Source organism: Gadus chalcogrammus, chromosome 8 (assembly GCF_026213295.1).
Source record: "Gadus chalcogrammus isolate NIFS_2021 chromosome 8, NIFS_Gcha_1.0, whole genome shotgun sequence".
Classification (NCBI taxonomy): Eukaryota; Metazoa; Chordata; class Actinopteri; order Gadiformes; family Gadidae; genus Gadus; species Gadus chalcogrammus.
The window spans coordinates 11,101,855-11,114,651 of record NC_079419.1 but is presented as its reverse complement, the minus strand read 5'-3'; the positions used below and the strand labels follow the sequence as shown (position 1 = coordinate 11,114,651).

General features: G+C 43.4%; 1 protein-coding gene and 1 long non-coding RNA gene across 4 annotated transcripts in view; one reads left to right on the top strand and one right to left on the bottom strand.

Moving 5' to 3' along the window:
• The first annotated feature begins 1,170 nt into the window (after positions 1 to 1,170).
• LOC130388065 (acyl-coenzyme A thioesterase 11-like) overlaps positions 1,171 to 12,797 on the top strand; it is a 16,657-nt gene continuing 5,030 nt past the window's right edge. Inside the window, exons 1-10 of one of the 2 annotated variants that reach the window (XM_056597390.1) lie at positions 1,171 to 1,300; positions 2,897 to 3,077; positions 3,823 to 3,892; positions 4,553 to 4,613; positions 7,160 to 7,264; positions 10,583 to 10,718; positions 11,118 to 11,236; positions 11,507 to 11,568; positions 11,643 to 11,762; positions 11,994 to 12,132. In XM_056597390.1, the coding sequence (XP_056453365.1) occupies positions 2,900 to 3,077; positions 3,823 to 3,892; positions 4,553 to 4,613; positions 7,160 to 7,264; positions 10,583 to 10,718; positions 11,118 to 11,236; positions 11,507 to 11,568; positions 11,643 to 11,762; positions 11,994 to 12,132 (990 nt within the window). In that variant the 5' untranslated portion in view covers positions 1,171 to 1,300; positions 2,897 to 2,899. The remainder of the gene's footprint in view (positions 1,301 to 2,896; positions 3,078 to 3,822; positions 3,893 to 4,552; positions 4,614 to 7,159; positions 7,265 to 10,582; positions 10,719 to 11,117; positions 11,237 to 11,506; positions 11,569 to 11,642; positions 11,763 to 11,993; positions 12,133 to 12,797) is intronic. The other variant, XM_056597391.1, reaches the window with a different exon arrangement.
• On the bottom strand, positions 8,449 to 10,068 carry LOC130388066 (uncharacterized). Of its 2 annotated transcripts, XR_008896374.1 has the most exons (4): positions 10,029 to 10,068; positions 9,185 to 9,243; positions 8,912 to 8,983; positions 8,449 to 8,610 (listed from the first exon to the last, which is right to left on the bottom strand). It is a non-coding gene; the product is annotated as an uncharacterized LOC130388066 (long non-coding RNA). The 2 variants fall into 2 exon arrangements; XR_008896373.1 differs by lacking the exon at positions 10,029 to 10,068 and having other exon boundaries at positions 9,185 to 9,261.

Below are 12,797 nucleotides of genomic sequence, written 5' to 3'. Positions count from 1 at the left end.
ACTAGAGCCCTTTCTCACACACACACACACACACACACAAACATAGGTTTGTTAGTAGAATGTTTGAAATGTTCAATCTCAACTGTAATGTCAATTTACTTACAATATCCTGTATCTTGTACATGGGTTTGTTTGTAGAATGATTGAAATGTGAATCTCAAGTGCAATGCCAATTGCAACCTCACTCACTCACACATACAATGTAAATTATTCATCTTGGCAATATTTGCTGAGCTTATGGCTTTTTTTCATGTTATGCTAAACATATGACTGTGGAGTTTACTTCTTGTTCTGCTGGTTGTATTGATTTCATCATAAAAAAAAAGAATAAACAGTGCTGGTTTTCCTGGCATTTTGGCAAAGACAGGTGTTATCTGAAACCCTATTCTCTGTTGGGTTCCATCGTGACTATTCATTTGTGTAGTGCTACACTTTGTTTGTTCTCTGCTTTCCATCTTCATTTTGAAGTAAAGAAGCGTATGCAGGGTTTAAAGGGGAAGTTATTTTTTCTCATCTCCAACCTTTACTTCCGTGTAGATTAGCTTTACCTACCTATCCACCATTCATTCGGTAAGATAAGCTTTACCTGCCTATCCACCATTCATTCTCTTTTAAATATCGGATGAGGTGGCCCCATACATACCTTCGCCTTGGGCCCCAAATTTGCTAAATCCGCCACTGGCTGTAGGCCCGGTCCCGGGGATGTAAGCCGGGTCCCGGGGCTGTAGGCCGGGTCCCGTAGCTGCAGGCCGGGTCCCGGGCTTGCAGGACGGCTCCGAGCCTCCAGAGCCTTAACACGGTCCAACAGCGCCCCCCTCCGGTGAGCAAATAACAAACATGTCACTTATATTTGAGGAATTGCGGTAGGAATTAATAAAGAAAGACATCAAGTTTATTCAACTATAGGTCCGAACGATGGACGTCTTGTGGAGGCCGCGGGTCACGGAGCGCTGGAGTGACTCCGAACACAGATCCTGTTTCTCAATGAGGGTGTGAGGCGCGTGTGGCAGCATGACACACGTTGGCCCAAAGGCGGAACCAGGCGTCCTCACATGACATTTAACCCACCTCCAGGGGAAGGGTTACGCAATCTTTACCCCAGCTCCATGCGGGTAACACCCCCTTTACACCACCTCTAGGCGGGGCCATCCAGACAATCGATAGGGAGCCTTCTGAAGCTACACACGTCAAATTGCAGTCCGTCCCGCAGAACCACCGACGGACCCTCAGGCAGCCCGCTGGTCCCAGTCCTAGTCTCACCTGGTCCCGGTCTCAGCTGGTTGGGGTCTCACCTGGACAGGTAAGCAAGCACACGGGAGCGGGACTCTGAGTGTTAACGGGTACGAAGTTAAACACATGAGATGAACGAGTGACCCTGCTATCCCTTATACCATCGCTAGTTTCACCCATACTATCATTAGTACTATCACCAATACTATCATAGTACTATCACTAGTATAACTAATACTATTGTTGAGTGTGGAGAGATATCCCGAGGGATCTTCTCTTACTGACTTTCACTTTGTTGACACGGAGGTCCGCAGCATCAAACAGTGAATTCTGATTCCCTACATTCATAATAAAAACACATTCCAGAGGACCAGCTAGGAGACCACGAGGGGACCTTCTGCTGAGTCGGACTTCCTCCTAACGAATCCTAACCATCTCCTGGTCTCATAGTGACCGTATTATTGCTAAAAGTGATAGTACTAATGATAGTATTAGTGATACTGGTGATAGTACTTATGATAGTATAAGTGACAATAGTGATAGTATTAGTGATACTTGTGATAGTACAAATGATAGTATAAGTCATACTAGTGATAGTATTAGTCATACTTGTGATAGTATTATTGATCAAAGTGATAGTAGGCCTACTAATGATAGTATAAGTCATACTAGTGATAGTACTAATGATAGTATAAGTCATGCTAGTGATAGTATTAGTGATCCTAGAGATAGTATTATTTATAAAAGTGATAGTCCCAATGATAGTATTAGTGATACTTATACTTGTGATAGTATAAGTGATAATAGTGATAGTATTAGAGATACTAGTGATATAGGGCTGGGCGATATGGACAAAATCATATATCACGATATGAGTAATTTTATATCACGATATGGATATATATCACGATATGGTATATTTGAAGTAAATTAAAATAATAAATGGCTTAAAATAACCATACTTCACATTTGATCAGTTTTTTCTTTTATTTTGAACTTGAATTTCCATGCTTACAAAGGAGTAAGTAGCGAACAATCTGTCATTAACTGCTGTGTCATATAGTGCAAACATCTTGTAAACATTGAACTGTTTTTTCAATACAAATAACATTTTTTTTTAAAGGTGTGCTTCACACCTGCCTGGCTGTCAGTCAGTGCAGGTTAATATAAAATAAAAATCACAACATCACACAAATATTTTAAATACTAATTATACACTTATAAAATAAAGTTATGTGCTGTGCAAATAGCTGGTGGTAAAAATAGAACTGTTTCTTCAATACAAATTAGATTTTTTTTCAAGTTAACAGGTGAGTCTCACACCTGCCTTGCTTCAGTCAGTGCAGAGCAATATATATATATATATATGTATTTTTTTTTTTTGCTCTCTCGATATAAACGATATGGCCAAATCTCTCCCGGTAGACACTTTCATATCGTCCACGATATGATACCGTCATATCGCCCAGCCCTATAGTGATAGTACAAATGATTGTATAAGTCATACTAGTGATAGTATAAGTGATACAAGTGATGGTTTTAGTGATAGTACTAATGATAGCATAAGTGATGCTAGTGATAGGGCACCAGAAATGGTAACCATGGTGATTATAAGATAATGGACAGGCTCACTAATCCTAACATCCCCCCCTCTCCCCTTCCTTAGGATATGATGAAGGAGGAGGAGAAGGAGATAAAGGAGGAGGAGGAGGAGGAGGAGGAGGAGGAGGTGAACCCCACGGAGGTGAAGATGAGCCAGATCGTGATGCCATCTCATAGCAACCATCGTCAGGAGCTCAGCGTCGGGCAGCTCCTAAAGTGGATGGACTCCACCGCCTGCCTCTCAGGTAGGACCCTACCTGCTTTACACCACCTTCACCAGCCTCTCAGGTAGGACCCCACCTCCTCAGGTAGGACTCCTCCCCCTCAGGTAGGACTCCTCCCCCTCAGGTAGGACCCCACCTCCTCAGATAGGACTCCTCCCCCTCAGGTAGGACTCCTCCCCCTCAGGTAGGACTCCACCTCCTCAGGTAGGACTCCACCCCCTCAGGTTGGACTCCAACTCCTCAGGTAGGACTCCACCTCCTCAGGTAGGACTCCACCTCCTCAGGTAGGACTCCTCCCCCTCAGGTAGGACTCAACCTCCTCAGGTAGGACCCCTCCCCCTCAGGTAGGACTCCACCTCCTCAGGTAGGACTCCTCCCCCTCAGGTAGGACTCCTCCCCCTCAGGTAGGACTCCACCTCCTCAGGTAGGACTCCTCCCCCTCAGGTAGGACTCCTCCCCCTCAGGTAGGACTCCTCCTCCTCAGGTAGGACTCCACCTCCTCAGGTAGGACTCCTCCCCCTCAGGTAGGACTCCACCTCCTCAGGTAGGACTCCTCCCCCTCAGGTAGGACTCCTCCTCCTCCACCTGCCTCTCAGGACGGAGGGGTGTCGACTGTCGAGATGACTGTTTTTGTTGCACAGATGTTCAAAGTGTGTGTGTGGGTGTGTGTGTGTGTGTGTGTGTGTGTGTGTGTGTGTGTGTGTGTGTGTGTGTGTGTGTGTGTGTGTGTGTGTGTGTGTGTGTGTGTGTGTGTGTGTGTGTGTAGCTGAGAAACATGCAGGCTGTTCCTGTGTCACAGCCTCTATAGACGATATCTACTTTGACCAAACAATAAGGTGAGGAGCCACGCCCCTATGATTATTAATACATATCTATAGTCGGTAATATAGCATTCTATAACTATTCTTTACATCTATACAATGTTGTATAATTACACTATATATCTATAGTTTTTCATTATACTGTTCTATATCGATCCTATACATCTAAACTAGGTTATATAACAACACTTTATATCTATAGTCTGTAATTATTACTGTTCTATATCTATTCTATACATATATACAATGTTATATAACTACACTATATATCTATATTCTGTAAAATACTATTCTATATCTATTCTATGCATCTATATTATGTTATATAACTGCACTATATAATATAACTATACAATAGATATATCGGTAACTACTATATTATACTATACTTTACTATTTATTCATACTATAGTATACTATATTTCTTTATATCTATTATTTTCTATATATCTATATTGACTAAACTCTCCTTCAAAAGTGTTTTGTTAATTAAAAATAAACATGAGGAAAATTAAGTAGGAAATATAAAGTGGTTAAATGTATGTAAAATAAATGTAAAATATGATATAAGATACAAAAGTATCAGAGGTCAAATAAAGGATACTATAATTAAGGTTTTATAAAGATAGTATTCAGTTAATATAAAATATATATCTTTTCTCCCTCCATCTGCAGTGTTGGCCAGGTTGTGAACATCAAGGCTAAAGTCAACCGAGCCTTCAACACCAGCATGGAGGTGAGGCCCTCATACTGTAGCTCTTCTAGTTCAGTGTGTGAGGACTCGTAACGACTATCCGTCGTTACAACGCTGTTACCGTTACTGAACGTTAAATGAGGTGCATTACTATGAATTGATTGAATAATAATTAGCGTATACGAATGCACCCCTGGCTCCACACACAAACTGCTAGTGAGGAGACCGGGTGGGTTAACAACGAGATAAGCGATTATGATTGGCTAAGGCAGAGTCATGTTCCATGATAGCCAATCGGAGCCAGTGTTTTTACACACAAGCCAGGACATGCACGCCCCACACACACACACACACACACACACACACACACACACACACACACACACACACACACACACACACACACACACACACACACACACACACACACACACACACACACACACACACACACACACACTTAACTCCATCACCACCTCATGTGTAACTCTCTTATTAAATGAAGCATCTCACAACGACACACGCATCTACAAAGCTAGTGGCCAAAAACACTGATACCTCCACCACCACAAATTCTTTGACATATAGCAACTTTTTTTTACAGTAACGCAAATAGTTAGTTTCCCTGGTCACTAGCTACTTTTATTATATGGTAATTTAGTTACTAACTCAGTTACTCTTTGGAACAAGCAGTGAGTAATTAAAACTACTTTTTTAAAGTAACATTCCCAACACTGTTGTATACTGTAGCTCTATGTTCTAGTTCAGTGTGTGAGGACTCTTTTATACTGCAGCCCTAGGTTCTAGTTCAGTGCATGGTATCGTGGTGGTTTGTGAGGTCTTTATATACAGTGTGTGTGTGTGTGTGTGTGTGTGTGTGTGTGTGTGTGTGTGTGTGTGTGTGTGTGTGTGTGTGTGTGTGTGTGTGTGTGTGTGTGTGTGTGTGTGTGTGTGTTCTCAACATAAAACAAACAGAGACCAAACAACACTGGACTGGACTTAGAATTAGGGATGTGCCGATACAGCTTTTTGCACTTCCGATCCGATACCGATATTGTAGCTTTTAGCATCGGCCGATACCGATACCGGCCGATCCAAGCATGTATTAAAGATTGAAGATATTTACTTATTTTGTTGTACTACTCATGTTGAAAAGGGTTTTACTCTTAAGAACAACTAGCCAACTTAATTAGGTTAGTTTGAATGATCCACAATAGTTGGTAATGAGAAGCTGACCTGTTTATTCAGGGTTAAATAAACACAAAATAGACAAAATAATAAATAGTCAAATTACCACACACACACACTGAATTGGCATCAGTGCTCTGTTCTTGAACAACAAGAGTGTAAACAATATTGTAAAAAATATAACATTATATATAAAAGCAACACACACAAAACCTGAGTAGAAAATAGTCAAATTACCACACACACAGTGTGCGCTAGGTGTGCTGAACAACGCGGACCGGATTTGGGGGGAAAAGCTGAAAAAAACTGGAATGGATTACCTACATTGGTGCGCGAAAACACGGACCGGAGTTTTTAAAACAAACTGGATCGGGAGTCCGGATCGGGATTTTCCCGTGCAGGCCGATCCGATATTGATATGCATTTTTTTGCTAATATCGGCGGCCGATCCGATCCAAATATCGGATCGGGACATCCCTACTTAGAATGCAGGGAAAGCTAGCATGCCTAGACTTTGCCGACCACTCTGCTTCCCACTCCATGTACAAAAATGCTGCTGTTGGGGAGGACATCCTCTGTTTCACTGCCAAAGCTAGGCTGCAGGTGCTACCTACCAAATACAATCTGGCATTATGGTATCCTGCACACCACCATCCACACTGTATAATGCACTCTGGCCATCAACTTGAATCAGTTGCCCATGTTGTGAATGGCTGTACTATAGGACTGTATATTGCACGCCATGACCGACTTGTCGATCTAATTTCCAGTAATGTTAAGGAAGTATCTCTAGAAAATGTAACCATGTACAAACATTCACGCATCATGCCGGAATGGTTCAACAGCCCTATTGATGTGATGTGTAACATCCCAAATACCCCTGATGTTGTGTTTTTAAACAGAGACAGAAGGGAAGTGCTCTTACTTGAGATAGGCTGTGTATTTGATCAGTACATGGAAATGGCTTTCAACGATAAAATCCTTAAATACCAGCTCATTCTGGAAATTCTAAGGGACCTAGGCTACCAATGCAAGCTAATAGTGTTTATTTTTGGAAGCTTGGGGCATGTCCACAACCATGTTTTCAGTGGGTTAAGGCTGGCTGGGCTCTCCAGCAGAAAATCTAAACAATTAGCAAAGCTCCATATCAGCAGTGATAGGCAGCCTGGCAGTGTGGCGCAGGAGTTGTTTTTTGTACCCTTGAACAATGACATATCTTATCTCTGAAATATTTGAATCTTGTCTCTTGTAATGTGATTGGTGGATTCAAATAAAGAATTAATTGTGTGTGTGTGTGTGTGTGTGTGTGTGTGTGTGTGTGTGTGTGTGTGTGTGTGTGTGTGTGTGTGTGTGTGTGTGTGTGTGTGTGTGTGTGTGTGTGTGTGTGTGTGTGTGTGAAGGTGGGTATCGTGGTGGTTTGTGAGGACCTGTTCACTGACCGGAGGTGGAGAGTTTGTCACGCATTCGCCACCTTCGTCACCCAGCGCTCCGCCTCTGGAATCAAGGTAGGAGTGTATGTAGAGACAGTGTCTCCCACAGGTGAGGTGCCCCCCCAGGGGGGGGGGGGGGGGGGGTTGTAGGATGTGGAGTCATCCCGCTGCTTCAGGTTTTCCTTTGTAAGCGTTGAGAGGGGGAGCGGGCGACTCCGCTGTCAGTGCGTGTGCATGTATCAGTGATGCGCGGGTTTATAAGTGGTATATAAGTGGTAGTGTACCCGCGCACCATTGGCATCTATGCGCGCTTGTCTGCGTGTGTGAACGAGAATGACAGGGAGAAAGAGTGCTATGCGAAGATGAATGAACGGAACGATATTTATATTTCAAAATCGTGTAAAAAAAAAAAAGCAAAAAAAAAAAGCAGAATCAATTTGTTGCTCTCGGTGTTCATTCTGTGGCGCTGCGCAACACATTGGTCTATGTATGGGAAACACTGAGAGATACAAGTGTGTGTGGAGATACAGGTGTGTGTGTGGAGATACGGGTGTGTGCAGTGGCGGAGCCAGGAAATTTCCATCGGGGTGGCCAGGATGGGGCCAGTGATAATTTTTGGGTGGCAAGCATGTGTCTCACCAGGAGATGCAGAGCTATTTGAGACACATACAGCAAACATCTCAACATTATTCGGAATTCAGATGAAGGTGCAATAGAAAAGTATTCAATATATTTAATTTTTTCTTATACCTAAAGGCAAAGTAACAAAGAAGCTAAAACTTAAAAAAGAATATACACTTATTCTGTATTCATACTTGTTTTTAAACTGTGTTGATTTACCGATTGCTATTTGTGTTTTTATTTGTATTGTACGACTGAGTCGAACAATGGTTGTACAGATATGCATTGACAGCAAGGTATTCTATTTTATAGTAGAGATGTCCTCAGTTTATGGCGACAAGCCAAGTCAATTCTCTCAGTGTATCATCAGGAATACAAAACAAGGATACAAAATTAGAAGTGCAATGTTTTTTTAATCAAGTCTGATCACAATATGGATTTATCTTTAAATAACAAAAAGTATAAAATACTGAGCTAATGCATAGAAATATGAAAATAAATAAAATAACATCCTGAATACAATTTGCTGAATTCCAACAAATGTAAATATGACAAGCATTAACAGCCTGTTTAAATAAGCAGTGTACATTTTTCTTCTATTCGATCCATAAACATCTATCAAACACATAATAACAAACATCATATTCACAATGGGTATTAGGCGGACTCTGCAAGATTAGATTCAAGTTTGAGCCACATTTACACATATCAGACAGAGAATCCAAACAGTGACATCTCATTAAAAGTGAACACTTCAATGACTGTCCTTAAAGATCTATCGGTTCTTGATTTGGAAATGTCTGTTTGAAAATGGAAAAAAAGGCATATTCAATTATTAAATTACAGCAGAGATTAATATTAACAATCAAGATAAACTCATACATTGGAGAGTACTATCCCATGTTACATCTAATGGATTATCTGAACACTATAATCTGCTTAAAACGTTATAGTTTGAGGCCATTCATCCAACTCTACTCCAGTTGAGGACGGTGAGTGGTATGACTCATACCTGTTTATGAATTATCAGGCCACTGTATCAGATTGGGCAAAACTGAAGTGGAATTAAAGTGTCCAGTATGTGTGAAAGAGTGAGTATACCTGGAGGTACCTTGGGCCGCCACTCGTTGTTGGAGGCTCCTCTCTCTCGCTGTCTGAATCTTCTGTGGGAATCTAAATATATATATTAAAAACATTAATAGGTGTTTAAAGTATTTTCCACAAGGTGTAATGATCCACTATCCAAGTATTTCACAGATACAAAAGATTAAAATTCATTTTCTACAGCATTAAACATATACAATATAAACTTGTGGACAATATCGATGAAGTTAGCAGAAGAGTACAACATACAATGTAAGATTGACAATTTACCTGGGGATCCACTGGGGCCACTCCTCAGGGAGGACTCTTCTGTCCTGCTCTCGATCAATCTTTCAGAAACATCAAAAATAATTACAGGTGTACAGGTAATTTTCCTAAAGGTTTTATAATGCATGCTATATAGTGTTTAACAAACACACTATAAGCTAAAGTATAATATTAGTGAAAGTGTCTCTGGGTAGCAAATACAAATATGCCATACTTTAATGTACTGAAAAAACAGACTGATATGTTTTACAATGCACTTTCAACCTGACCTGTATATGAATAGACAAACTTTAAGCCAATTGTAAATAAGATAACCTCATACCAAGCTGTACTATATGTGAGTCTCTGGTCCATTTAAGTTGCTGCTCTCTGGGGGCTCCTCATCCTCGCTCTCTGCCTGTTTTTTCTCCATCTCACCCTCATTCTTTGCCTTAGCTGACTTCTTTCCACTTGCCCTGAAGAAGGACGCTGTGTCTGCCTTCTTCCTCTTCATTATTTTTCTCTCTTTAATGACACTTATCCAAAATGCAGCATAAATACTGTATATACCTGACACATTCATAGCACGTTCTGGCAACAATAGCAGTTAACAGCAAATAACTAGATCGAAAGTCGATCCGAAGTTGCAAAAACAAATACGTGTAGAGACTAGAGAGAGATTATATTAAAACACTGTACACAATCTCGCAACGTAGTTATCAAATACAGCATAGCATATAGCAATTTTTACAGTTTACTATGTTCTCCTCCGATCTACATTGCTTCTAAACTTCGCAAAATAGATAGTCATGGGTGGGATCGTCACAGTTATTAGAAGACAAAAACAACATCCATTATGATATCATACCTTTCTGTTTTGGGTTTCTTCACTTAGCCGCAGGTGCCGGTAGAAGCGTCAGGTGGTAACAGGCATTCAGGGCATGCTTGAGCCGTTTAATTCAAATACAGGACGTGTGCGCGCTACGCGCGGCTAAAGGGTCCAGCAGTGTACTAGCGGTGCGAGAAAGGTTCCGCATTTTTCCACAGCCGTCAAAACTTTTGACCGCTGTGATCCGGTGCTTGGGGTGGCCAATGGGGTGGCCGAGATTCTACGGGGAGTGGCCGTGGCCACCCCCGGCCACCCCCTGGCTCTGCCACTGACGGTGTGTGTGTGTGTGTGGAGATAAAGGTGTGTGTGTGTAGAGATACAGGTGTGTGTGTGTGTGTGTGTGTGTGTGTGTGTGTGTGTGTGTTAAGGTAGGAATGTGTGTAGTGATACAAGTGTGTGTATGTAGAGATAGAGGTGTGTGTATGTAGAGACACAGGAGTGTGTGTGTGTGTGTGTTAAGGTAGTAGTGTGTGTACAGTTCCAGGTGTGTGTGTACAGATCCAGGTGTGTGTGTGTGTGTGTGTGTGCCTCAGGTGCAGCTGAGCCCCCTGCGGCCGGGGTCCCAGCGGCAGCAGGAGGAGCACAGTCTGGCGGCCGAGAGACGCAGGATGAGGAGGGTCCACGATGACATCATCAAGGACCTGCTCTCTGATAGGACCTTCCAGCAGGGTGCGTAGCCATGGAGACTAGCCTAAAGGATCACCATCAGCCTATAGATCTCAGTCTAGATATATATGTATAGATCTAGATCTATATATACATGTATAAATCTCCATCTACATATATATGTATAGATTTCCATCTATGTATAGATCTCCATCTAGATATCTATTTATAGATCTCCTAGTTTAGTTTCGTTAGTTTATTGATTTAGTTGACAGGGAACATTTACGGAACAGGTTGTATGCCAGTGTTAGCTGAATAGCTCATTTGCATCTGTAGTCCCTGGGCAGGGAGTTCTAGATATATAAATATGGATCTCCATCTAGATATAAATGTATGGATCTCCGTCTAGATATATATTTACAGATCTCCATGTAGATATATATGTATGGATCCTCTCCCCAGCAGGTGGAGTTGGTGGAGGTGCTGGTGCTGGTGCTGGACCAGCGGGTGGTGTTGTGGCTGCAGAGAAGACCAGGGTGGAGAGCGTTGAGCTGGTGCTTCCTCCACACGCCAACCACCAGGTACCTGTCGGTCTCTCTAACCTGTCTGTCTGTCTCCTTAACCAGGTGACCTTGATGATGTTTAGTGTGTAGAACATGGTGTTAATGTTTCACTGGATGGCTTTGATCATGTTTGATCATCTACTGCTGCTATCAACCCCCCACCTGACCTCTTGTCCTCTCTTATTAGTGTGCTTAATAAAGTTTTATTGGGGGGCCTTGTTTTACTCCAGCATTTTCTTTTATTTGGATGGTTAATAAAGTTGTGTTTGGCGGCCATGTTGTCTCCAGGTGAACACGTTTGGCGGGCAGATCATGGCGTGGATGGTGAACGTAGCGACGATAGCTGCCAGGTAGCTAGCCCCACCGCCACGCCCCACACACAGGCCGCTGAGCAGGACCTCATGCCCCGCCCCTCTGTCCGCAGCCGGCTGTGCCACGCCCACCCCAGCCTCCGCTCCATCGACATGTTCACCTTCAGAGGCCCCTCCCAAGTGGGCGACCGCCTGCTGCTGCGCGCAATCGTCAACAACGCCTTCAGGACCAGGTACCGGCCAATCATACGCCTTAAGGACCAGGTACCGGCCGATCACACGCCTGCTGCACCCCCGCTACCGTGACAACACCGGCTCACTGTGTGTGTGTGTGTGTGTGTGTGTGTGTGTGTGTGTGTGTGTGTGTGTGTGTGTGTGTGTGTGTGTGTGTGTGTGTGTGTGTGTGTGTGTGTGTGTGTGTGTGTGTGTGTGTGTGTGTGTGTGTGTGTCGGGGGGGGGGTCAGCATGGAGGTGGGGGTGCAGGCGGAGGCCTACCGAGGGGGTGGTCCTAACAGACACATAAACTCCGCCTTCATGACCTTCGAAGTCCCGGACGCCCACGGCAACCCCCGCACGTTGCCGCGGATACGACCGGAACCCCTGGTACGTGACGTGATGGGTCAGGGCAGAGCCAGTCTGAACTAGTTAGGCCAGGGCTGTTGCTATGGTAGCCCAGGGTTCTGTAGACCCGGACCCTCTAGACCCTTTAGACCCTGTAAACCCTGTTGACCCTAACGACCCGGACCCTGTAGACCCTGTAGACCCTGTAGACCCTAACAACCCGGACCCTGTAGACCCTGTAGACCCTGACCCTGTAGACCCTGTAGACCCTGTAGACCCGGACCCTGTAGACCAGGGATGGGCAACTGGCGGCCCGCGGGCCGCATGCGGCCCACGGGCCGCATCCTCACTCAGTGCGGCCCGCATCCTCACTCAGTCAGGCCCGCACATAATGAAAAAAAAAAGAATAATAATAATTGATCGAGTTACAGAAAACTCGGTCAAGAAAGATGAGAGGAATTCATAGAATTCGAAGGCAAACCCATGCGTCTAGTTTGCTTAGAAGCGATATCAGTCATTAAAGATATCCACTTAAGTCGCCACTACAACTACTACAACTGCTTGTTGGGTTTGAGTTCATTGAGTTGTTGCACTTAATGTTGGGCCACTGTTTTTCAGTTTTTTGACTTCATTGAATGATGATGTATGTGAGCCCTTTGCACTGATAAAAATACTGACCATTCATGTGGCTGTTTGAGCATGGAAAA